At 48.3% G+C, this 25530-nt stretch overlaps 1 protein-coding gene across 2 annotated transcripts in view; it reads right to left on the bottom strand.

The window, feature by feature from the left end:
* Positions 1-25530, bottom strand: part of GCC2 (GRIP and coiled-coil domain containing 2) — a 418679-nt gene that overhangs the window by 360618 nt on the left and 32531 nt on the right. For both annotated transcript variants that reach the window (XM_069204470.1, XM_069204471.1), the window contains exon 3: positions 13811-13895. In XM_069204470.1, coding sequence (XP_069060571.1) covers positions 13811-13895 — 85 coding nt within the window. The remainder of the gene's footprint in view (positions 1-13810; positions 13896-25530) is intronic.

Genomic DNA, 25530 nt, shown 5'->3' with positions numbered 1-25530 from the left:
TCAAGAAAAGAACATGTGGCACCTCACAGATAAGGTACAATATAGTTGAAACCAGTCTGGGGCTTATTGTGTATTGGTTAGGCCTAATAAAGGTTGAGCTTTCCAATGTGCAGAAGAGGAATTCATTTTATTAAAGGTACATGTAAGTAGTCTGATGAATTGAGCAGAATCTGACACAACACTGGAGCAGGCCAGCCCTGTTGGCTCCAGAATGGGAACTTGTCCTCTGCTTTGCTTCACGACTGAGATTTCTCAGATGCATACGAAGATTGAGAACATAAAAACAAAAGAGCTCTAACCTACATATTATATATGAAACTTCAGTGGCTTCAAATCATCTCACAAAATTGTGGCTCAATTACTTTGCTGTAACAGTCAGTGTATGTTCGCACAGGGAAAGCCTATCACTGAAATATCAAGTGCACCAGCAAGATTCCTGTTTTACCTATATAGGCTGGAGCCAATGGCAGGTCTGAACTTCACCAGATTCCAAAAAGAAGGTGGTGAAGCCGGTTCTCTAGCGTCAAAGTTCCTTTTGAATTAAATCTAAGATGGACTAGCCAACTTCTTCATTTAGTCATGACATAAGTGGGGTATTGTTCTAGTTACTTTACAATGCTTGCTTACTGTGTGAGCCTCAAGCACCTGAACGAATGTGTGCTTCCTGTGTGAGCCCCAAGCACCTGAACACAAATGTGTGCCTTGAGAGCTGTAGGCCTGAAGAAAACAAAGTCAAGGACTGCAGACATTTCTAGAAGTTTCATGGGCTATTTATGTATTCCGCTCAATAACAATAAATACAAAGATGGAGAACAGCTACTACTGCCTGAAGATTCTAACCCATTTTATATGACCTAAAGTCTTCAAAATCCAAAATGCAGACCTTCTTAGCAATAACCAGTATTTCTGGGTAAAAAAAAAAAAAAACTATGGGGGTGATTCTGACCTAGGCGGTAAAAGGCCCTTACCGCCGGTCAGAAGTCCGCCATTCTACCGCCGCGGCCGCGGTAAACCGCCACGGTCATTCTGACCACCAACTGTGAAACCGCCAAAAACCCGACATCCACGGAAGGCCGCCTCATCAGCGGGCAGCGATAAACTGGAGATGACCAAACCTCCACCGCCACGCCAACACAAACACGCCCATGCCATTCTGACCCACGAATCCACGCGGCGGTCTTTCAACCGCGGTATTCCATTGGCGGTACACACCACTGCGGTCAAAATACACACACATATACAAAACACAGCCACATTGGACAATTTGAAATACACACACCTGATACACATACACACACCACTCCCACACACCCAATACAATATAAAACACACATCCACATCACCCACAAACCCCTACAACCACAAATATCTGAGAGAAGGCGCAATACACAGAGAGAGCGCACAGGGAACGCAAAGCACAACACACACAGGAACATAACATCATCACCCACACCACATCTACGCACACATCACCACGCACATCACCACAAACACCACCCCACACCTCATCCACACCACCCCATTGCACCCCAAAGACACCCCAGGTTCTCGGACCAAGAACTCAGGGTCATGGTGGAGGAAATAATTAGGGTAGAGCCCCAGCTCTTCGGCACACAGGTGCAGCACACCACTATAGCAAGGAAGGCTGAGCTATGGCAAAGGATCGTAGACAGGGTCAACGCTGTGGGACAGCATCCCAGAAATCGGGAAGATATCCGAAAGCGATGGAACGACCTACGGGGGAAGGTGCGCTCGATGGTGTCGCGACACAACATCGCTGTGCAGAAGACTGGCGGCGGACCCCCACCCACTCCACCCCAATTCACAGCATGGGAGCAAGAGGTAGTAAACATCCTGCATCCTGATGGCCTCGCTGGAGTACACGGAGGAATGGACTCTGGTAAGTCGAATCTCAACTACTTCACCCCCCCCCAACCACCAGCATGCCAACCCACACCCCCACCCTCACCCCCAATCTCAACCCCCCAGCACACATCCTCCCTGCCAATGTCTCACCAGCACAACCCACCCTAAACAACACCAACCCCTGAATGCCAACACAAACCATAGACAGCCATCACCAAAGCATGACCATTGCACATACCCATACACCCCCCCCCCCAACCACCCTCACAACACCTCCCACAAGGGAATGCCAGCACTGGGGGACAAGGGCACTCACAAAATGCACGCCATGGCACACACAAAAACAATAACCACACGATTTTACCTCTGCAGGGCCCGAACGCCAACACACCGCCACGGAGGGTCCAGATTTGTCCATCCCACCCCCAGAACAGGCCCCCAGTGAGGACAGCAGCTCTGTCGACCTAGAACCTGATGACCAGCCCGGACCATCGGGGACCTCTGGACAGTCGGTTCCCCACACACAGACACAGGCCACAGCAGACCCAACCCCCTCTGGGAACACCAGCACAGCTCCCACCCAGCGGGCCCATGCCTCTGCCTCCAGGACGCGTCAATCAGCGGTGTGTCCACCACTACAGTGCACCCAGACTGACCCAACACCCCAACAACAACAGGGACCTGGGGGCAGTGGTAGTGGGCACACCGTCCAGGGGACAGAGGCCCGGGGAAACAGGGCAACTGGGAGGGCTGCTGTGCGACAGGGGGGGGGGGGGGGGAGGACAGGCCCAGGGAACCCACTCTCCAAGAGGCCCTCACCACCATCATGGGAGCATACCACCACTCCCAAGAGACGATGGCGACGGTACTGGCCAGGTTCACCGAGATCCAGGCACAGCAGGAGGAACGCTACATGGGGTTCCGCAATGAACTGAGGAACATCGGTACTGCTATGGGGACCATAGTCCAGGCCCTCAACCGGATAGAAACCACATTGCGGGACCATGTGGCACCACAAAGGGCCCCTGTCACAAGCCAGGACCAGGAACAGCCTACCACCTCCGCCGGCGCTAGTGGACAGGAGGCCCCACCACAACGACAGGCCACCAGAACCCCACCTCCTGCTGAAGAACAACCACGCCGCAAGCGGAATCTGAGATCTCACAGGAAGACAGAGTAGGATGCCAAGACCCCCGCCAGCATAACATACCCCCTGTTGTCATCCCAATGTCCCACATTGTCACCCTGTCCAACCTTGAACTGCCCCTGCTCCATCCTTCCACAGGCATATGGACAATGCACCTGTGAAACTGAGAACTGGACTCTGCCATGGACATTACTCCACCCTCACCCATCACCGTTTTAATATCATGTACCAATATCTAGCACTAAAAATACATCACTCATTGCACTGAAATCATTCAGGAGTCAGCCTGTATTATTTACAAATGTATAACACATTACTGTTCAATAATGTTCAGTCAATTTGTGATGACAACATACCGATGTCAATAAGCATTAGTCCATGGGCTAACCAAGCAGAAGTCACGCAGTGGGTCATACAGCACTGAAAAGGGAAGAGAAAATCAAACATCAGTTAAAAAGAACTGGGGGGAAATACACAAAGTAAAGATGCAGGAGGCTTTCAGGAAATGTTAAATGGCGTGGGTGATTCTTACCTGTGTGCTACTGAAAATATTGTTGGATAACTGTGTCCCTGTTGTCTGTGTCGTCCCCGTCGTCTTCCTCCTCTTCACTCTCCACAGGCTCCACAGCTGCTACAACACCACCATCTGGACCATCCTCCTGCAGGAAAGGCACCTGACGTCGCAATGCCAGATTGTGAAGCATACAGCAGGCCACGATGATCTGGCACACCTTCTTTGGTGAGTACATCAGGGATCCACCTGTCATATGCAGGCACCTAAACCTGGCCTTCAGGAGCCCAAAGGTTCTTTCTATGATCCTCCTAGTTCGCCAATGGGCCTCATTGTACCGTTCCTCTGCCCTGGTCTGGGGATTCCTCAGTGGGGTCAATAGCCAAGGCAGGTTGGGGTAACCAGAGTCACCTATTAGCCACACACGTTGTCTCTGTAGCTGTTCCATCACATAAGGGATGCTGCTATTACGCATAACATACGCGTCATGCACTGACCCAGGGAACTTGGCATTTACATGGGAGATGTACTGGTCAGCCAAACAGACCACCTGCACATTCATAGAATGGTAATTTTTCCTGTTTCTGTACACCTGCTCATCGTCTTTTGGGGGTACTAAAGCCACATGGGTCCCATCAATGGCACTAATGATGTTGGGGATATGTCCCAGGGCATAGAAATCACCCTTCACAGTGGCCAAATCATCCTCCTAAGGGAAAACAATGTAGCTCCGCATGTGTTTCAGCAGGGCAGACAACACTCTGGACAAAATCTTTGAAAACATAGGCTGAGACATTCCAGATGACATGCCCACTGTTGTCAGGAATGAGCCACTTGCCAAAAAATGGAGGACTGACAGAACCTGCACTAGAGGGGGAATCCCTGTGGGTTGGCGGATGGGGGACATCAGGGCTGGCTCCAGCTGGGCACACAGTTCATGTATAGTGGCTCGGTCAAGTCGGTATCGTAGTATAATATGGCGTTCTTCCATTGTCGACAGGTCCACCAGCGGTCGGTACACGCGAGGATTCATCCTTCTCCTCGCAAGTCCCAGCGGACGGTGCCTAGGAAGGACAACATGGAGTATGGAGTCAAGCAAATCACAGGTACGTTCACCACAGCTTGCATAGCACACGGTTATCTATGTATTGAAAGGCGTGTATGTGTGGCAATGCAAGGCCTAGGCCTGTGTGACGCAGTTGAAATTAAGCCATGTGGGCCCTTGAAATGGCGGCTGCCTGACCTGTGAAGTGGGACAATGGGATGTGAGGTCAATGCGCTGGCGTGGCACACCATGGCGGTAGGCGGTCGAAGACCGCTGTACGAAGCCGCATTGGTTAACATTGAACCCTATGGGTTTCAGGAGCCAATGAGGATGTGCGCCGGCGGTACGTACCGCCGCGGGCGTGACTGCCATTTTCTATCAGATTAATCACTCGAGACCTGATCTTCCACAGGAGAGGACCTATACTGCAAGTGCTGCTGCGACCTCGGTCTGGAAGTGACAATGGCTGCTGCGACTGGGGAAAGGGCCCCTGCCTTCACGTCTGAAGAGTTGGAGAAACTTGTGGATGGGGTCCTCCCCCAGTATGCGTTACTCTACGGTCCTCCAGACCAACAGGTAAGTACACTGGGTGCACATTGAATGGGCTATGCCTGTGTGGAGTGGGGTGGATGTAAGTTGGTGGGGTGGGGAGCAAATGAGGAGTGCAACGCACGACAGATGAGAGCATGTGCCACATGGCAAAGTTGGGGAGGGGGGGCAATCACATCTAACATGCAGAAAAATGATGAAATTTCATTTCCCACCCTGTACATGTCAAATAGGTCAGCGCCCATTAGAAAGTCGACATTTGGCGTGCCATCGCCAAGGAAGTCCGGGCCCTGGGGGTCCACATCAGACGGGGCACCCACTGCCGCAAGAGGTGGGAAGACATCCGCCGCGGAACCAGGAAGACCGCCGAGTCACTGCTGGGGATGGCCTCCCAACCTAGGAGGGGTGCCAGTCGTACCCTGACCCCCCTGATGTCCCGGATCCTGGCGGTGGCCTACCCTGATTTGGATGGGCGCTTGAGGACATCACAGAAGACACAAGGGGGTGAGTATCAGCACATTCTGCTATCTTTATGCGCAGTGGAGGCGTCTGGGTGGGGGAGGAGGGTTGTGGGTGACATTAGGCCAGGGCGCTTTCTGTAGTGTAGCCCTCTCCTTTAGGCATGGCCCTGTGCCCCCGCCCCCCACCTCTGTAGGGTGCCAAGTACAGCTATCCATGGTCCTGCATCATCCATGTGTGTATTTGGTGTTCATAGACTTGTAGGCCTGGTCACAAGTACTGAGTAGTATACCCCGATAGCGCTGCGTAGTGCATGAGGCTCCTGTGTCTGTCCTCTCCGCCAACGGTGTTGACATAACATGCACTCAACCTGTTTTATTTTTTCTCCCCCCACCCCTTTTCTTCATCTTCTTGTGCATGTGTGCATTAGCATCATCAGGCGGAGGAGAATTGGCATCGGAGCACGAGGGAGCTGCAAGTCACAAGGCCCTGGTGGGCCATGGCACAGACACCGAGGGCACCAGTGATCCGGAGGGCGAGGGGAGCACCACAACGGGGACCGGTGGTGACACCAGCGACACCGACACGTCCTCGGATGGGAGCTCCCTAGCGGTGGCGGCAACATCCGGGCCCCCCGCCTCTACAGGTACAGCCGCCACCCAGCGCACCAGCCCCGCCCTCCCAGCAGCCCCTCAGCCTACGCTCCGTGCCCGCTCGCCCAAGAAGGCGGGCATCTCCTTCGCCCCAGGCACCTCAGGCCCTGCCCTTGTCACCCCTGCTGCCCTCAGTGAGGAGGTCATTGACCTCCTTCAGACCATCATTGTTGGGCAGACTACCCTTTTGAATGCCATCTAGGGGGTAGAAAGGGAGGTGCATCGGAGCAATGCCAACCTGGAGGGCATTCATTCAGGTCAGGCTGCCCATCAACGATCGTTCAATGCTCTGGCCTCAGCACTGACGGCAGCCATTGTCCCTGTTTCCAGCCTCCCTCTTCTAACTGTCTCCACCCTGTCTCTGTCTCCTGTTCCTCTGCCTATCCCATCCACACCATCAGACCAGCCTGCACACACCTCAACACCCAAGGTCAGCTCATCCAGACACAAGCACCACAGATCCCACAAACACTCACCCAAGCAACACCCAGATGCAGACATGGCAACAGTCACTACCACTTCTGTGTCCCCCTCCTCCTCGTCTCCCTCCTCCCTCCCTGTGACGTCTCCACTCGCACCTGCATGCACACCTCCATCAGCCAGTGCTTCCATCACCAGTACACCCTCCAGTACAGTCCGCACACGTGCAGTCACCACCCCCACTGCCATTTACACGTCCCCTGTGTCCTCTCCCACTGTGTCTGTCACCCCCTCTTCCAAGACACACAAACGCAGGCAGCCACCCACCCAACAGCCATCCACCTCACGACAGCCTACGTCACAAGCACCTGCACCCAAAGACAGCACACCTGACTCTCCTACAACCACATCCTCTTCCTCCACTCCCATCACCACTACTCCCACCCTTTACCTTGGTCCTAAAAAAGTTTACCTCTCAAATCTTAACCTCTTTCCCTCCCCTGACCCACCCCCCTCCATCTGCTAAGAGTCCCAAGAGCACCTCAGCCACCACCAGCCCAGCTTCGAGTGTCACTGTGGTGCATGGGTTCTGGAGTCCACCCTTTGGCAGCAGTGACACTTCTATCAGCAGCAAGGGGACAGCCAGCCCCCCCCAGGCAAGAGGACCCAGAAACTCAAGGGCCGCCGTGAGAGGACTGACACGGCTGCCCCCAAGGACCAAAGTTCGGCCACTTCACCTGCCACAACATCCAGGGGAGGCAAGGGCCAGAGAGCCTCTTCTAAGGAGCGAAAGGGCAGCAGGGCGGAGAAGTCAGCCAGCAGGAGCGCGGAGCAGGAGGGCCCCACAAGCCCCATCCCGGCTGTAAGGGAGGACACCAAAGGGCCCAGGACTCCGTCACCGAAGGGTCCTGCAACTGCACGGTCGGAGGGCGACTAAGCAGGGAGTCCAGGCCAGGTCTGGCTCCCTTGAATTACTGGACAAGCACCGCTGAAGAGGGCCCCGCCGTGCAGAAGAGCACCGCTGAAGGGGGCCCCGCCGTGCAGAAGAGCACCGCTGAACAGGGCCCCGCCGTGCAGAAGAGCACCGCTGAACAGGGCCCCGCCGTGCAGAAGAGCACCGCTGAACAGGGCCCCGCCGTGCAGAAGAGCACCGCTGAACAGGGCCCCGCCGTGCAGAAGAGCACCGCTGAACAGGGCCCCGCCGTGCAGAAGAGCACCGCTGAACAGGGCCCCGCCGTGCAGAAGAGCACCGCTGAACAGGGCCCCGCCGTGCAGAAGAGCACCGCTGAACAGGGCCCCGCCGTGCAGAAGAGCACCGCTGAACAGGGCCCCGCCGTGCAGAAGAGCACCGCTGAACAGGGCCCCGCCGTGCAGAAGAGCACCGCTGAACAGGGCCCCGCCGTGCAGAAGAGCACCGCTGAACAGGGCCCCGCCGTGCAGAAGAGCACCGCTGAACAGGGCCCCGCCGTCTCAAGCACCGCTCTGCTGGGCCCTTCCTGCAAGCACCGCTCCGCTGGGCCCTTCCTGCAAGCACCGCTCCGCTGGGCCCCGCCGTCTCAAGCACCGCTCTGCTGGGCCCTTCCTGCAAGCACCGCTCCGCTGGGCCCTTCCTGCAAGCACCGCTCCGCTGGGCCCTTCCTGTCAAGCACCGCTCCGCTGGGCCCTTCCTGTCAAGCACCGCTCCGCTGGGCCCTTCCTGTCAAGCACCGCTCCGCTGGGCCCTTCCTGTCAAGCACCGCTCCGCTGGGCCCTTCCTGTCAAGCACCGCTCCGCTGGGCCCTTCCTGTCAAGCACCGCTCCGCTGGGCCCTTCCTGTCAAGCACCGCTCCGCTGGGCCCTTCCTGCAAGCACCGCTCCGCTGGGCATTTCCTGTCAAGCACCGCTCCGCTGGGCATTTCCTGTCAAGCACCGCTCCGCTGGGCCCTTCCTGTCAAGCACCGCTCCGCTGGGCCCTTCCTGCAAGCACCGCTCCGCTGGGCCCTTCCTGTCAAGCACCGCTCCGCTGGGCCCTTCCTGTCAAGCACCGCTCCGCTGGGCCCTTCCTGTCAAGCACCGCTCCGCTGGGCCCCACCGTCTCAAGCACCGCTCCGCTGGGCCCTTCCTGCAAGCACCGCTCCGCTGGGCCCCGCCGTCTCAAGCACCGCTCCGCTGGGCCCCGCCGTCTCAAGCACCACTGGCACAATGACAGTGCCGGATCTGAGTCGAGCTACTGTTCACGGTTCACTGTGCCCACCATGCCTCCTCCTTGACCAGTGGTCTCTATAATCCACCTGATGGACTGTGGCTTTGCACTCCCCAGGATGGCACAGTGGGCAAGCCACCCACTGTAGAGACTTGAGAGACTGTGGCTTTGCACTCCCCAGGATGGCACAGTGGGCAACCCACCCACTGTAGAGACTTGTGAGACTGTGGCTTTGCACTCCCCAGGATGGGACAGTGGGCATGGTGGCCCCTTCGTGGATCTGGCGTCGTGGACTCATGTGGCTGTGGTGCCCCCCCCTTCCCTTCCCCCTGAGGTGCCTGTAGTTTTGTCATCAGATGCCCCTGCAGTGTTCTCTCCAAAGGACTCAGGTCTCCTGTGTGGGCTTTGCCCTTGTGTTGATACACTTTGGCCCACGGACACTTGGAATTTCGTTAAATGTGCAGGACTAATTGCCTCGGTTTATCGATTGCACTAAATATTGAATTGATTTTTTAAAAATGTTATTGCTATTTGACCATGACTTATCAGAGGCTATTTTTTACATAAATTTTGATTCTCAATTTAATTATGTCTTTGCATTTTTCCGGGGGGTTTGGGTGGTGTCACTGTGACTTGTTGCTCTGCATTGGTGTGTACATAGTTTGGGGGGGGGGGGGTTGCATATGTGTGTGCCGTAACCTTTCCTCCACCCCGTCCCCTGTGTCGTAGGTGCAGTACTCACCGTTGTCGTCTGCGCCGGCATTCGTACTCGTGGTAGATGAGCAGGTAGACGAGAGCAGGTAGGATGTTTAATTCGGGTTCCATGCTGTCCAGATTCCTCGTGGAGTGCGTAGAGGTGAGCGTTTTCCCGTTCGTAGTCTGTTTCCGCCGTGTTTTTATCTGCGGGGCTCCCGCCCCGGAAAAGGTGGCGGATTGGTGAGTTGTGATAGGGTGGGCGGTACATTGTCTGCCGCCTGTCTGTTGGCGGTGACCGCCGCGCTGTTTGTTTGTACCGCCGTGGCGGTCGGAGTGTTAATGTGGCGGTCTCTGTTGGCGGTTCCCGCCAGGGTCAGAATTCCATTTTTTGGACCGCCGGCCTGTTGGCGGGATGGCCGCCGCTTTATCACCGACCGCCAGGGTTAGAATCACCCCCTATATATATATCAAATCATACTGACGTACGTCAAGGGGCTGGGTACATTTTCCGAAATGATTGGACAAAAAATTGGGCAACAAGGCACAGATGCCACAGAACATCACTTGACCAGAGCGATTTCAACTTTTGCTAAACTCTCCACCACACCTTCCTGAATGGAGAGTCCAGTGCAATGAAACTCTGCTCAGCCTGGGCCCTCCAAAATCATGCCTGCTAGAGAGAAACTAAAGATGTCACCCACTGTGTACGACAACCAAGCATCAGCCTTGAGGGGCATTTTCTACAGGCTGGATGTTTTAGATTTGTTTTTTTGTCTTTAATATAACAAACTGAGGATCAGATAAAGTCTTGGATCTTTTTCGCTGGTAAGGTTTTTCTCAAAACAAGTCTGAAAGTAACTTTGTTCACTGGATCGAATCCACCACCTCTGTTGAAGATCTATGCACACTTAAGTATGATGTTTCTATGCCCAGATTTTCTAAGAATTCCTGCTTTGGTTTTAACATTTTAACTCCTGCCACTCCAAAGAGTGCATTGGGTTTCGTAGAAACCCATGTTAACAGGTGCGTCTTCTGGCTATGATCGAACAGTTAGGCCTACTCTGTTCACTTATTGTTAGAACCTTGTTCATGGGGCCACAGGGCACACAGGGCACACAGGGCTTACTTGGCCCAACTGAGGTGGTTGAGGCGTTTTAATTTTGATGTCCTGCCCCCACCCCCCTAATATGGATCCTGCTCAACTGGGTCGAGCACCCCCTTCTGCACCTAAGTTAGTAGTGTAGCATGAGCAGTGAAGCCTCCCTTGGAGGGATGTGCAGATACAGATCAGTGAACATGACTCATAACTCAACGTGCAATCAGCGCACACAATAAATCAATATCCAGTCAAATACTTATTTTGTATAAAATAAGTATTATAATTCTAATTCTAATTAAGCAAAGGTAATCGACATTCAAAAAGCAACAACAGTGCCCCTTGAGGTAGGCACACTTGCAGTTGCCCAGCCACCCCCGGTCTACTTAGTTCCTATGTAGCCGTTATGCTATTATTACCCATGCACATGCGGCAACATTCGGGGAATGTAAAGCACTAGGCCCCGTTAATGGGGTTTCTCCTATCAGACTCAGTCAATAAGGTGCAGTCACTTAGAGTCAAATAGGGTTGCAAAAACCAAAGGTGGTATATCCACTGGGGCGTGGTAGGCCCTGTTCTCAGTTTACCTACTCCAGCTGTTCAAAATCTTTCAGCAGTGCAGTCCTAAAGTAGATCGGAAAAGTCAAGCTACACACACAATTCCTGGCAGGCGCAAACCTCTCCCCTCCCCCTCCAACAACATCTCCTCTGTTCCCAGGCCTCCTTGGATACAAAGCTTTCCTCGTCTTGGTTGTAGCAGCAAATATGGCTCATGGGCAACTACCCATACCTCTGGTCTCAGCGCTTCGAGCAGCCCATTCTGGCCTACCGGCTCGCTGAGACAAATTTCACTGTCAGGTCACGCTGGCCCCAAGCTGCCACTCCAGTAGCCCCTCCTGGCATACCGGGTCACAGCAACTTCCTGCACAAGGAAGACGGCCCGATCGTTGCAGTGCAGTTCATTGGCATGCAGCAGCCACTTCTGACATACAGGGTCACCAGACTTCACAACGCTGGACATGAGCAACGGTCCGATTGATGCAGCACTGGCTCCTCACATCTCTCTCAGTAACCGCACCCAACTGGGCTCTCCTCTGGATCTCGTTCTCTCCAACGCGCTCCTCTTCCTCACAGGAACACCAGTTTTGGCAAGCAAGCAGGTACTGGTGCTCTTGGACAGGTGCTCTTGGTTTCCCTGGGTGATGTCCCCTCACCCAGCAAGGAGCCTAGCTGGCTTTGTCCCTAATCCTGGTCACTGGCAGAATTCTTGCAGAGATTCTCCATCTCAGGCTGCCTGGCTGGCTGCTCGGCAAATGACAAAGTATGTGGTCTCAGACTTCTCTACTTATAGTTCTTTTCCTGACACAAAAAGTAATTTAGGGTCTGGATCTTTGAAGTTTTATGTTGGGGTTCTGCTTCTTTGATATGAACATCTCACCTTCATCCTGCCTCCTGAAAGATGTCTGGCACAACAGACAGGACTCCAAAGCTCATTAACCCACAGGACTCCGAAGCTGATTAACCCACAACAAGAATAATAAAGTTGACCAGAGTTCAAAACCTGGATGTCAACCAAAGTGATATGTGCATCAAAAGGTTAATTCTGGGACCTCAGCCCTTCCCTTTATGAGTGTCTTATCAGCCCCATTTCCCTCTTCCTGGGATGTGCCCAGGCTCCTTCTTTGTGATATGTCACTGAATCAAAGAGCCCTTTGAAACGCGGAGGGAGAGACTGGCTCCCCCTCAACCAGTGCTTGCCCCACCCAGCTAACAGGAAAGCAGCAATATAAAATTCTGTCTGGGGGAGACTCCTAATCTCCTCATGTGTTCACCAGGCAGGCCTGGGCTTCCCAAAAGGGAATCCAAAGTCCTCCATGTAATGTACCAGTGTAGACACTTCTGCACTCAGTGTACATTCACAGACCATTCCACTGTCTAGCACTGTTGTGCCTATGTACCATACCACCAGCATTCCCACATGCAGCACATGCACTTAGTCTGCACACACTGTGCAGTACTAAAGTCTCTCTGTACTTCACCAGAGTACTATGTCACTTTAAACACTCACTGCCGCCGCACACACATCTGCCATGTGCACACTGTTTCACACTGCACCCTCTGTGCAGTGTATGTTGTGCGTGCTCACATGCATTCAGCAGGTTTTCATCATGCACGCACTTCCACATCAGCCTGATGTAGGCAAAGGGTGAGTTAAACACAGAGCAGTGGAATTTTTAAAAAAAGGAGACTGAGCCTGTAGGATTCACTCCAGTGACACAGGGTACAAAAAGTACAAAAAAAAAACAAAAAACTGTTCACTACTTTCATCACAACACTGTATGCTGCCACCACTGCGCTTGTGCTATTTAAGTCCTGGTGAAGGCAGCAGCCTTCCACTACTATGGATGTTAGCTCTTTGGGCACCCCTCCCAGTCCAACAAGACAGCAATCCAGACAGGCCTATGTCATGGCGCACAGGTATGCTCTGTGTTCGCCTATGACAACGTAGAGGACTTTTCTGTCTCAATACTTACCTTTGATAATTTTTTTAGAAATTGTTTGTTGTTAGCAGCTAAACATTTTTCTTTATTTTCATAAACTTTCCTCTGGCAATAATTCTTTACTTCTTTTTTTTCTTAACTGCATTGGTGTTTGATGTGCTGAAGATGTGGACACACAAATATTTATTGGGAACAAGTCATATTCCTTAACCACACATCTAAATGGTTAGACAAGGATAAGTTTGAGGAATCTTTGGTTTGCCTATGGAGAGCTACCACATTATTCTGAGTGTTCAGCAATAGCACAAATTATTTTTGACACCTCAGGCTGCCAAGAGGATTTCAATTTGAAAACAATGTATGACAAGCATTTAGACTGCTCAAAAGGATCTCTAGAAATTTAAATTGCACCTCTCAAGTCGGATCCAGGCACATTTTGCACTCATGGTACAATCCACAAGCTAACCATAGGAGATTTTGTAATATTGGGCTCACAGATGGTCAAACAGAGGCTAAAATTATCATTCAAGCACATTATTTCACACTGCATCCTCAGTATGAGTTACTCATCAAGTTCAAATGATAGGCAGCAAAGATCTAAAAGGTTTAGCATAGACATCTTCTTTTTATTATACTCAAACAAATAAAAATATATTATTATTGTTGTAATTTAAGTATACATTACCTGTACATCTGGACTTCACTTTCTGAAGGACAATCACCTGCTTCTTAGCAAATTTGATGAGATCTTCCTTGGAAAGGGTATCCAGCTATTAAACAAGAAAGTATAATCTCAAACTTTATTCTACATGGTGCATGAACATGCGCTCCATCTACTGCTAGATTCTCATTAAATGGTAAACTATAAAGAGTTTTCCATGAAACGAAGGGTTTGCTTGTCATAAGCTGTAATATCCATTAATGGTTTAACTTTACAGGTATTACTTGCCTGTATAATGAACAAATCATAAGCTTACATTCTTAGATTTCAATCTTGGGCCGAAAAATATAAAACTGAATTTTGATTATTTTTCTCAGAAAGAAACCCAAAACAACTCTTTTGTTGAGGCCACCCCACAATCAGCTTTTCCTTCGGTCTGTTTTTCTAACTTGGGGGTCAGCAGGTGGAGAGAAGTGGCAGAATAAGAAAGGGAAAGTTGAGGGGCTGCACAACCCTTCAGAGAGCCCTGTATGGACTTACAGTTTTCTATTACTTTTCTTTTTCAATTTGTAATATTTTCTTGTTTTTCACACCTGTATTATTGGTTCTGTTTCACTAGTGCTATTATTGTCTTTATGCCATCCCCTGCAGTAATTTGGCATTTAAAATGCTATTTTTTGGTTTTCATGCTAAAATATAGAACACTTGCGTCACACCTGTATTTTCTATACTTCCTTAGAGATGCTTATTTCTTTTATTATATATATTTTTAGCAGGTCTAGAAATGTATTTATTTAAATGTTTTATAACGCACCAGCCTGTGCTGAAAATCATTTTGGAGTGATGCTGAGGACTGAAGGGAAGTTACTGAACAACCTTATCCCCTTCCCCAGCAGTAGAGTAACCATGCCTATGATGGGTCTTCGACAACCTGATGATTAATCAGTTGCAATTCTTTGCCGTGGTCAGTGTGGTTTTCAAATTAAAATATAACACAGCAAACACTTGGCATGTAGCATAGTAGGTTACAGAGTCATTCATTTAATATATCACATATAGAGAAACTGATTTACATGACATTTCATAAATGAGGTTCTCTCATCATACTGCAGGCTAAATTGCTATAAGTATTCCCACAAAGGCTCCCAAATCATCTTACATTTTCTTATGCAGCCTCCCACTTTGAAAATAGTTTCTTTCAATTTAGAACAGTAGTTGATGCCTCACAACTATTCCCTTAGTATGTGGGGGTCACCTCCGCTCTCCAGTGACACGCAATGTCTCTTTTAGCTGCTAAAAAGCCGAATACTATTACGATTTTGTTGCACAATGAACCTTTCCAGTACTCCAATATACCAAGGATAACTGTTCTGGGATCTTACGCAATTGGTTGACCCACTACTATCTCCAGTGTTTGATGTATGCACCTTCAGCACTGTGTGTAGGAAAGTACCATCTTGCCTGGCATGTTACCCCCATATTTCACTGTATATATGTTGTTTTAGTCTATGTGTCACTGGGACCCTGCCAGGCAGGGCCCCAGTGCTCATAAGTATGTGCCCTGTATGTGTTCCCTGTGTGATGCCTAACTGTCTCACTGAGGGTCTGCTAACCAGTGGTTATGCTCTCTCTGCTTTCCAAATTTGTCACCAACAGGCTAGTGACCAATTTCACCAATTTACATTGGCATACTGGTACACAGATATAATTCCCTAGTATATGGTACTGAGGTACCCAGGGTATTGGGGTTGCAGGAGATCCCTATGGGCTGCAGCATTTCTTTTGCCACCCATAGGGAGCTCTGACAATTCTTACACAGGCCTGACAGTGCAGCCTGAGTGAAATAACGTCCACGTTATTTCACAGCCATTTACCACTGCACTGAAGTAACTTATAAGTCACCTATACGTCTAACCTTCACCTGATGAAGGTTGGGTGCAAAGTTACTTAGTGTGAGGGCACCCTGGCACTAGCCAAAGTGCCCCCACATCGTTCAGGGCAAATTCCCCGGACTTTGTGAGTACGGGGACACCATTACACGTGTGCACTGTACATAGGTCACTACCTATGTACAGCGTCACAATGGTAACTCCGAACATGGCCATGTAACATGTCTAAGATCATGGAATTGTCACCCCAATGTCATTCTGGCATTGGGGAGACAATTCCATGATCCCCCGGGTCCCTAGCACAGAACCCGGGTACTCCCAAACTGCCTTTCCGGGGTCTCCACTGCAGCTGCTGCTGCCAACCCCCCAGACAGGTTTCTGCCCTCCTGGGGTCCAGGCAGAACAAAAGACTTCCTCTGAGAGAGGGTGTAACACCCTCTCCCTTTGGAAATAGGTGTGAAGGCTGGGGAGGAGTAGCCTCCCCCAGCCTCTCTGCATAAGCCACTCTACACCGGTTCAGGGATCCCCCAGCCCTGCTCTGGCGCGAAACTGGACAAAGGAAAGGGGAGTGACCACTCCCCTGACCTGCACCTCCCCCTCTGCCATCTTGGAAACAGAGGTGTTTGTGGCACACTGGACTGCTCTGAGTGGCCAGTGCCAGCAGGGGACGTCAGAGGCTCCTTCTGTTAGGCTCTTACCTCTCTTGGTAGCCAATCCTCCTTCCTAGGTAGCCAAACCTCCTTTTCCTTTCTATTTAGGGTCTCTGCTTTGGGGATTTCACCAAATAACGAATGCAAGAGCTCACCTGAGTTCCTCTGCATCTCCCTCTTCACCTTCTGCCAAAGGATCGACCGCTGACTGCTCAGGACGCATGCAAAACCGCAACAAAGTAGCAAAACAACTACTAGCAACCTTGTATCGCTTCATCCTGACTGCTTTCTCGACTGTTTCCAGGTGGTGCATGCTCTGGGGGTAGCCTGCCTCCTCTCTGCACCAGGAGCTCTGAAGAAATCTCCCGTGGGTCGACGGAATCTTCCCCCTGCAACCGCAGGCAACAAAAGACTGCATCACCGGTCCTGTGGGTCCCCTCTCAGCACAATGAGCGTGGTCCCCGGAACTCAGCAACTCTCTCCAAGTGACTCCCACAGTCCAGTGACTCTTCAGTCCAAGTTTGGTGGAGGTAAGTCCTTGCCTCCCCATGCTAGACTGCATTGCTGGGTACCGCGTAAGTTGCAGCTGCTCCGGCTCCTGTGCACTCTTCCAGGATTTCCTTTGTGCACAGCCAAGCCTGGGTCCCCGACACTCTAACCTGCAGTGTACAACCTTCTGAGTTGTCCTCCGGCGTCGTGGGACTCCCTTTTGTGACTTCGGGTGGACTCCGGTTCACTTTTTTTCTAAGTGCCTGTTCAGGTACTTCTGCGGGTGCTATCTGCTTCTGTGAGGGCTCCCTACGTTGCTGGGCGCCCCCACTGTCTCCTCATCCAAGTGGCGACATACTGGTCCCTCCTGGGCCACAGCAGCATCCAAAATCCCTAACCGCGACCTTTGCAGCTAGCAAGGCTTGTTTGCGGTCTTTCTGCGTGGGAACACCTCTGCAAGCTTCTTCACGACGTGGGACATCCATCCTCCAAAGGGGAAGTTCCTAGTCCTCTTCGTTCTTGCAGAACACCAAGCTTCTTCCACCCGGTGGCAGCTTCCTTGCACACTCAGCTGGCATTTTCTGGGCTCCTGCCCATTCTCGACACTGTCGTGACTCTTGGACCTGGTCCCCTTGTCTTACAGGTACTCAGGTCCAGAAATCCACTGTTGTTGCATTGCTGGTGTTTGTTCTCCATGCAGAATCCCCCTATCAAGACTTCTGTGCTCTCTGGGGGTAGTAGGTGCACTTTAGACCTACCTTTCAGGGTCTTGGGGTGGGCTATTTTTCTAACCCTCACTGTTTTCTTACAGTCCCAGCGACCCTCTACAAGCTCACATAGGTTTGGGGTCCATTCGTGGTTCGCATTCCACTTTTGGAGTATATGGTTTGTGTTGCCCCTATACCTATGTGCTCCTATTGCAATTTACTGTAACTTTACATTGCTTGCATTACTTCCTTTTGCTATTATCTGCATAATTTTGGTTTATGTACATATATCTTGTGTATATTTCTCATCCTCATACTGAGGGTACTCACTGATACACTTTTGGCATATTGTCATAAAAATAAAGTACCTTTATTTTTAGTATCTCTGTGTATTGTGTTTTCTTATGATATTGTGCATATGACACCAGTGGTATAGTAGGAGCTTTACATGTCTCCTAGTTCAGCCTAAGCTGCTTTGCCATAGCTGCGTTCTATCAGTCTAGGCTGCTAGAAACACCTCTTCTACACTAATAAGGGATAACTGGACCTGACACAAGGTGTAAGTACCTCTGGTACCCACTACAAGCCAGGCCAGCCTCCTACACTGTGCAATTGCTGGACATTTTTATATTGTATGGGGAAATGTATCTGGATTATTTTTACAACACAAGCAGTTTGGGTTGTGGGCCCTATCGATTTGCCCAAGCCTTGCCAGGTTGTAGTACACTCCATGAAAGTATTTGAAATGGGTGAGAATGAGGCATGAAGGGATAGCCAGAGGGTGCAAGGCCATTTTTACACTTTTACATTCTTTTTCATACAGTTCGCAAGCTCCTGGACCCATTTGTCCTAAAGATCTTTTAGGAGGCCTGGTATATTAAGTTCTACGTATCTGTAAATTCTGAAACATCCATTTCTGCTGAGCAGCTCTATTTTTAACTTTTGTTCTAAGGTGTTAAACTAAGCAACAGCTTCCAATTTATTCTTGTATGGCTTAAGGGTGTAGATGCATATATTGGAAAAATTAAATTGTAATTGGAGTAACAAAAATTCTGTGGGCAGTTGTTCAAATGATTTGACATGGCAGAAAGTCCATATGTCTCCTATCTTCAATATAACTGTTAGGTCCCATGTCAGAAATCCATTCAAATTTGCTATGATGGGGAGTCGTGCCAAGCTACAAAGTAGTTTCGTTTGTTAGTGTTTCCTAATATTTTGTGTATTTCAAAGTGTTCTGTAAACACATTTGTGGTGTCTTTGTGACAGGTGGTATTGCACAAGGGATAAGCTGCTCCACATAATATTGAGTTTAGGCTGGGATTGTACATGAGGTCTAGTTGTAACCTCACACTGGGGTCATTTCTATCACAGAATAGCCAATTGTTTTTAGGGATTATGTAGGAAGCTGTGTAGTACAAACAGCTACTAGCTGTTCCCAACTCTCTGTCATATGGGACCTGTAAGCATTTAAAAAAAAAGATTATCAGACGGTCAACCTTCTTATAAAAATCTGCTAATTGAAGACTGCACTTCAACAACAACAACAAAAAACGAGGGTGGGATTGGGTGTTGTTAGTTTTACAGGATGCATAAAAAGGGGGCAGTGAAATTGTATTAAGACGTGCTCCTCTTCCCATTACGACCAGGAGAGAAGTCCACTCTGCCAAGTATTGCTTTGTATTTTGGAGTAATGGGGAGACATTCAGGTCTTCGCACCAGTGCAAGTCTCTAGCCACATACATGCCTAATTATTTACAATAGTCTCCTGCAAAACAGAACTAGGTATGTGCCACGTATGTTGACTGGTCTTCCTTTACCAGGTAATATGTAGATGTCCCACAGTTCACTTTGAGGCCTGAGGCACAGGCATAAAGTTGTAGAATTTTGCTTAGTCTTGGGATAGTGCTATGAGATTTCTGAATTAATAGAAGCATCAGAGTAGACGGGCACACCATATTCATGTATCCACTCCTCCACTTACACTCCTTCACCTGGACATACTGTTTTACCCATTCTGTGGGGGTTCAATAAATGAGGTAAATAAGAGAGGGGGAAGGCGGGAAGCCCTGACATATTTCTCTTTCTAGTTGAAAAGAGCGAGAAAGGACTCCGCTGACTGACTTGCAGCGTTGGGTCATGCAGAGGGGTCATGATATATTTAAGACAAGCAGGGGCAAACTTAAAAGGTCTTGCCTAAGCAAGAGCTAGTGGCTTTGCCAATGTGTTTAGCTATGCTGTACACCAGAGTGGCTGCAGTTCAGCATGGCTAAATGTTAGTGGCACAGAGGAGAATGACAGAGTGGGGTTGTAGAGTGGAGGGTCGTAGAGTGGTATGTGTTGTACACTGGATTGGAGTGCCAGAGTCGTGGAGAGTGGCGTGGCATAGAGTGACGTAGTGAGGAGTAGAGTGCAGAAGATGGTGTAGAGTGAAGTAGAGTGCTGCAGAGGGGCATCAAGCAGAGGGGATTAGGGAAGGGGGTGCAAAGGGAAGTGAGGAGGGTGTAGCAAAGAGGGATGAAGAGCGGGGGAACACGAGTTAAGTGTTATAGAGTGGACTGGCGTAGAGTAAAGAGGAGTAGAGTTTTGTACAGTGAAGTCATGTACAGTGGCGTGGAGTAAAGTGGAATAGAGTAAATGTCGTAGAGTGAAGTACTAAAGTGGAGTAAGTGGAGGTCCACAGAGTGGAGTGGTGGAGCGTAGAGTGGAGTAAAGTGTCCGAGTGGAGTAGCGTAGGGTGGAGTGTAGTAGTGTTGTGTGAAAAGGTGTTGAGTGGACTAAAGTGACAGAGTGGAGTAGTGAAGAGTGGCATAGTGTTGTAGAGTGTCATGAAGTGGAGTGTCTTAGTGTGGACTGGTATAGTGTGTCAGAGTGGAGTGTTGTAGGGTGGAGTGGAGTAGTGTGGCTTAGAATCAAGTGGCATAGAGTAATAATTTGTAGCACATAGTGGAATGAAGTAGAGTGTCAAAGTGGACTTTGGTGGAGCAGAGTAGCATAGAGTAGAGTGGTTTGGAGTAGACCGGTGTGGCGTAGAGTGGCGTAGAGTGGCGTGGCATAGAGTTAAGTAGACTGGCATGGAATAACGTGGAGTAAAGTGGCATGGTGTGGGCTGGAGTAAAGTAGAGTGGGGTAGAGTAGAGTGACAGAGTGGAGTAGAATGGCATAGAGTAGAGAGTGTAGTAGCACAGAGTGGAGTAGTGTGTCAGAGTGGAGTGGCGGGCTGTCAACTGGTGTAGCAGCAAAGTGGCACAGAGTGGGGTAAAGTGTCACAGTGGAGTAGAGTGGAGTAAAGTGAAGCGCAACAGAGTGAAGTGCCATTGAGTGGAGTGGTGTAGCCTAGAGTGGAGTAAGGTGGACTGCCAATGAGTGGTTGGGCATAAAGAGGCGTAGAGTAAAGAGACAGACTGGAGTGGTGTGGAGTGTTGTGGAATGTCAGAGTAAAGCATTGTAGGATAGAGAGGCTTAGAGTAGTAGTAGAGTGGACTAGAATGAAGTGGTGTAGAGTGGTGCAGATTGGATTAGAGAAGAATTAAGTAGAGTGTAGAGTGGATTAGAGAGGAATTAAGTAGAGTGTCAGAGTGGCGTACAGTGGAAAGGCATAGAGTGGAGGAGATTGTTGTGGTGCAGAGTAGCGTGGCATAGAGTTGAAGAAAGTGGAGGTAGAGTGGAGTAAAGTGGAGTGCCGTAGTGTGGAGAGGAATAGCACAGAGTGCAATGAAGTGTAAGAGTAGAATGAAGTGTTAGAGTGGAGTGGGGTAGCACAGTATGTCGTGCTATGAAGTGGCTTACAGTGGAGTATGATGATGTTTAGTGGAGTGGTGTATAGTGCTGTGGAGTGTCAGAGTGGTGTGGTGTAGGATGGAGTGGCCTAGAGTGGAGTGGCAGAGTGACATACAGTTGAGTCGAGTGGCATAGAGGGGCGCTGAGTGAAGATGCGTAGAGTGAAGTAAAGTTTTGTAGAGTGAAATGGAGTAGAGTGTCAGAGTGGAGTGGAGAACAGTTGAGTGGTGTGGAATATCGGCAAATAGAGTGGAGTGGCATAGACTGTCAGAATGGAGTAGATTGTGGTAGAGTGGAGTTGCTTAGAGTGGAGTACAGTGTAGTAGAGTGGCATAGAGCAGAGTGGCTTAAAGTGCTATAGAATGGAGCAGAGTATTGTAGAGTGGAGCAGAGTGTCATAGAATGGTGCAAACATGCAAACACCTCAGGCAGTAGAGGGTACTCTGCACTGCATGAAGCAGTATTGGTCAGGGCGTACTATGGTGTATATTGTGTTAAGCCTTTTCAAATATCGCCTGCAGGTGAGGTGTCAGTAGTGACTGACCCTGTCCGGGTCAGATGTCTTGCTGGATGGCATTTCTGAGATTACCCATGGAATCTCCTCAGCAATCATGGTGAGATCGAATTCTAATTGGTCATCAGGCAACAAGGTGTAGATGATGATGACGTCTCTTATGATAAAGAGCTCAATTTCTGACTGTGGCAGATTTTGTTTTGATATAACCTTTCATAGTGAGTGGCAAGTGCTTCAGATATATCAAAAGTGCCTGTATTTAACATCCCTTCACAATCAAGCACTGATAGGACAATCCTGGCCCCAGTTTCTTTGTTGGCTAACCAGTAAAACAGTTTGCCGCCTTATCGCCAGACTCAGATTTTGTGTTCGGAGATGATCTGAAACACAACCCTTCCCTTCCACGGCACAGTGTCAAGCTTTTTTTCAATTCAGCATCAGCTTACTCTGTTAGCCTGTTTAATGCTTTCCAAACATGTTATCTCTTTGTTGCTGAGGGCTACCATTCTGAATGATCAGAAATCACTTTTGTAGAAAAGTAACCACCACAATGGTGATTACTTTTCTCATGAAAGTACTTAAGTAAAGAAGGTTTCCCAGAAACCACTCTTACTAACACTAGTGTTCACTTAATTTCAGGTGACATGTCCAAGATCCTTAAGAAGCATCCCAGAAAACATGTCAGCACTGTATGACTCAAAATATAATGGGAAATTCAGACATTTCAATTATTACATTAAAGAAAATACTGAACTTGTTTTGCAGAGTAAGCTTCATGACTGTCGAAGAGGAGAGAGGCTCTGGGATATTGTCCTACAGAATCACACACACCACAAAGTACTGGAGACAGTCTCTTCTTGGTACATAAAGGTAGAGTACCCTACTTCAATGAATATAAATGGAGTATAAAAAACAAAAGAGTAATCTTAAAAAATATATTTCCATACAAGCAAGGGAATGGCTAAAGGGAGGGTTAATTAATATCATCTGAAGCCTAAATGCATGGATGATTAAAAATGTAATGCAATTTGTGGTTACTTGACGTTAAGTGATTTGGTGAGAATTGTTAAACCTGATTATATTGTTAAGTGGAACTCTAAATATAGAAAACTTGTCAAAGTAGTGTAGTCAAATAAAGAAAGTGTCATAATTGAAATTATACATGTTGGAACAAGAGAGGGGTGGCTATAGTTGACAAGTTGGAGGGTACATCTGCACATATTTCTTGAAGATTAGATGGTGTGGATTCTAACATTTCTAAGGATGCAGAGTTCTAATGTATTTTATCAGAAACTCCTTAACTGCTGAACTGAGGGATGCAAGTAATCTATCAAAAGTGAGGGCTGACATACATTTGATTGATTGGGATTAATCTGATGCTTCAGTGATTGGAAGCACACTAGTGATACAGTGCCTGATAGTGAAAAAATAACGGCATGGCTAGGAAACCCTCAAGGAGAATGACTCAAGAATTATTTTCAAAGGAGAAGGATGTGTTCTACACCCTCTTCTCATCTATTACTTTACCTCGTATTGGTATTTGCCTCTTCCCTTGCCCTTTGTAACTTTATGTATGTGGTCTAAACGTTCTTTCCCCTTTTGTCATTCCAATCTTTTGAACCAAAGATTATATCCATCCATGTGATGACTGAGACAACAGCTTCCGGGTGCCTACCCTGCCAGATGTCTTTATCTCAGCACTTTGATAAAGATCTTCTCACTACTTTGGTGCCATTTTGTCGATAAACCACTATGTAAGGTCCATAATAATGAAGGATGAACAGCTAGAAAGTTTTGAAAACAGTCACCAAGTCCATTATCAGCTAGGTATTTCAAAGTACTTGTTAGGTAGTTTTTTAGAGCATTCAGCCTACATTTGGAGTGCAACAACTTAATGTAGGAGGGAAAACAGTGAATACTAAAAACAAAGAACTTAGAATGATAGGACTCACTTTAGCGGGACAGGGCCATATGATTGGCATAAATGTTCGAGGCAGATCAACAGAGTATGGAATAGCAAAACACAAAAAAATGCACCATAATCATCCTCTTTTTTGCTGCAATGCTCTACAACTGTGTGGATTATCTCATCAACCAATATCGTGAAGTCATTTGTGCTGTCACATTGCCCTGTGCAGCTGTTTTTCTATTGTCCCTTTCAATGCAGCAATAGGCTCAATCACTCAGTGCAGTTCAGTAGACAAAACTGTTTCTCCGTATTAGACAGTAATCACAATATATAGTCTAGAATTCAGCCAAGTCAGTCAGGAGTATGCAAAAGACCAGCTCATCACTCACTATGTGAGATAATCAAATAATACTGTATAGTCGTCATCATACCCTGTTCAGTAAGCCTAATGCGTGATGTGGTAATAAGCCTCATGTGCAGTAACAACTCTGTGCCCTGCAGCAATTAGTGCCATCTCAGTATGCTATTCAACATCCAGAGAAAAAAGATGATGAACCTGAGGAAGTGGAAGGAATCTAGTGAAATGGGGGACAACAGACTTTCACTGGGTTAATTGTGAAGAGGGGTAGGCCACAGGAAAGGAAGATGAAGACATGACAAGAAGCAAGAGGGTTAAAAGGAGGCAAAGAGATAGGGCACAGAGAGTGGGTCAAGGAGGAAAAGATACAGCATATTCAGCCTTAATAAGACATACACCTCATGGGAGGAGTATAGCGGTCCACAAGACTGGAGAACAATTCAGGCAAGGCACACCAAGAGATAGATATATTGTATCTTCAACAATTGTGTAATGATTCTGAAGCGGACATACACGCTCAGGCCTCGAAAAATCTACTCGTCCACTTGCTATGGCGAGTCATTTTTATCAGATCAAGCTATTTTTAGAAATTACTCGCCAGTTCTGGGTTGTTGACAAACAGCAGGTGTTCTGTTCATTCAGAAAGTGGGGGAGCAATAAAGACTCCTTTAAATCTTGTTATCTTGTGACATTTGCTCTGTGTTCAGATACAGAGGTCAAAAGTCAGTTTGTCTTCTTACATTTACTTTTCCTTCTGACTGCAGAGTTCCAGGTTTTTGTAAGGTGAGCTGTCAGACTACTGTACAAAAAGAATGAAATGAAAGGCTGTAGGGTGTCAGGTTTTCCCTAACACACTGCTTTTAATTAACTAAGTCAACTGTACAAACACTTCAAAATATATTTCAGCAGCTGTGAAAGCTAATTTTTTGAACATCTGTGTGATGAAAAGAAATTTTTAATGAGATGAAAACAAATCAGAACACTTTACTTGGTGATGTGCTAATGGTAAATATGTTTACTGAAACCCAATTTTCACAGATTATTGTTAATAAACTACATAGTTTTATCAGTAAAGCTGCAAGTAGGTGGGAAGCTTTTTGGACATTTCTTGGCCTATTGTCTGCAAATGACAGTGCGCTACCACATCATGCTTTAGTAATAGTTTATTAAAAGTGAGTGTTTAAACATAAACTGAGAAACACTCCTGCCCTGATGGCAATGCTATTAGGAAACTAAGAGGCAAGTCATGGATCATGTGTACCTTATATATGGGCTACATTCTTATTATATATGCAGAAAACGTTTATTCTATGTAATCAAAAAAAAATTTTTGTACATCAGAAATGCTGAACTCAAATATTTGAAGGTGAACTCATATGTGAGAATGGAGAAAAATGTGACTGCATAAAATAATATATTTGCTTAGGGTCACACAATTTGAGACCCATTTA

The sequence above is a fragment of the Pleurodeles waltl genome, chromosome 8 (genome assembly GCF_031143425.1).
Source record: "Pleurodeles waltl isolate 20211129_DDA chromosome 8, aPleWal1.hap1.20221129, whole genome shotgun sequence".
Classification (NCBI taxonomy): domain Eukaryota; kingdom Metazoa; phylum Chordata; class Amphibia; order Caudata; family Salamandridae; genus Pleurodeles; species Pleurodeles waltl.
This window is presented reverse-complemented; position numbering and strand designations above follow the sequence as displayed.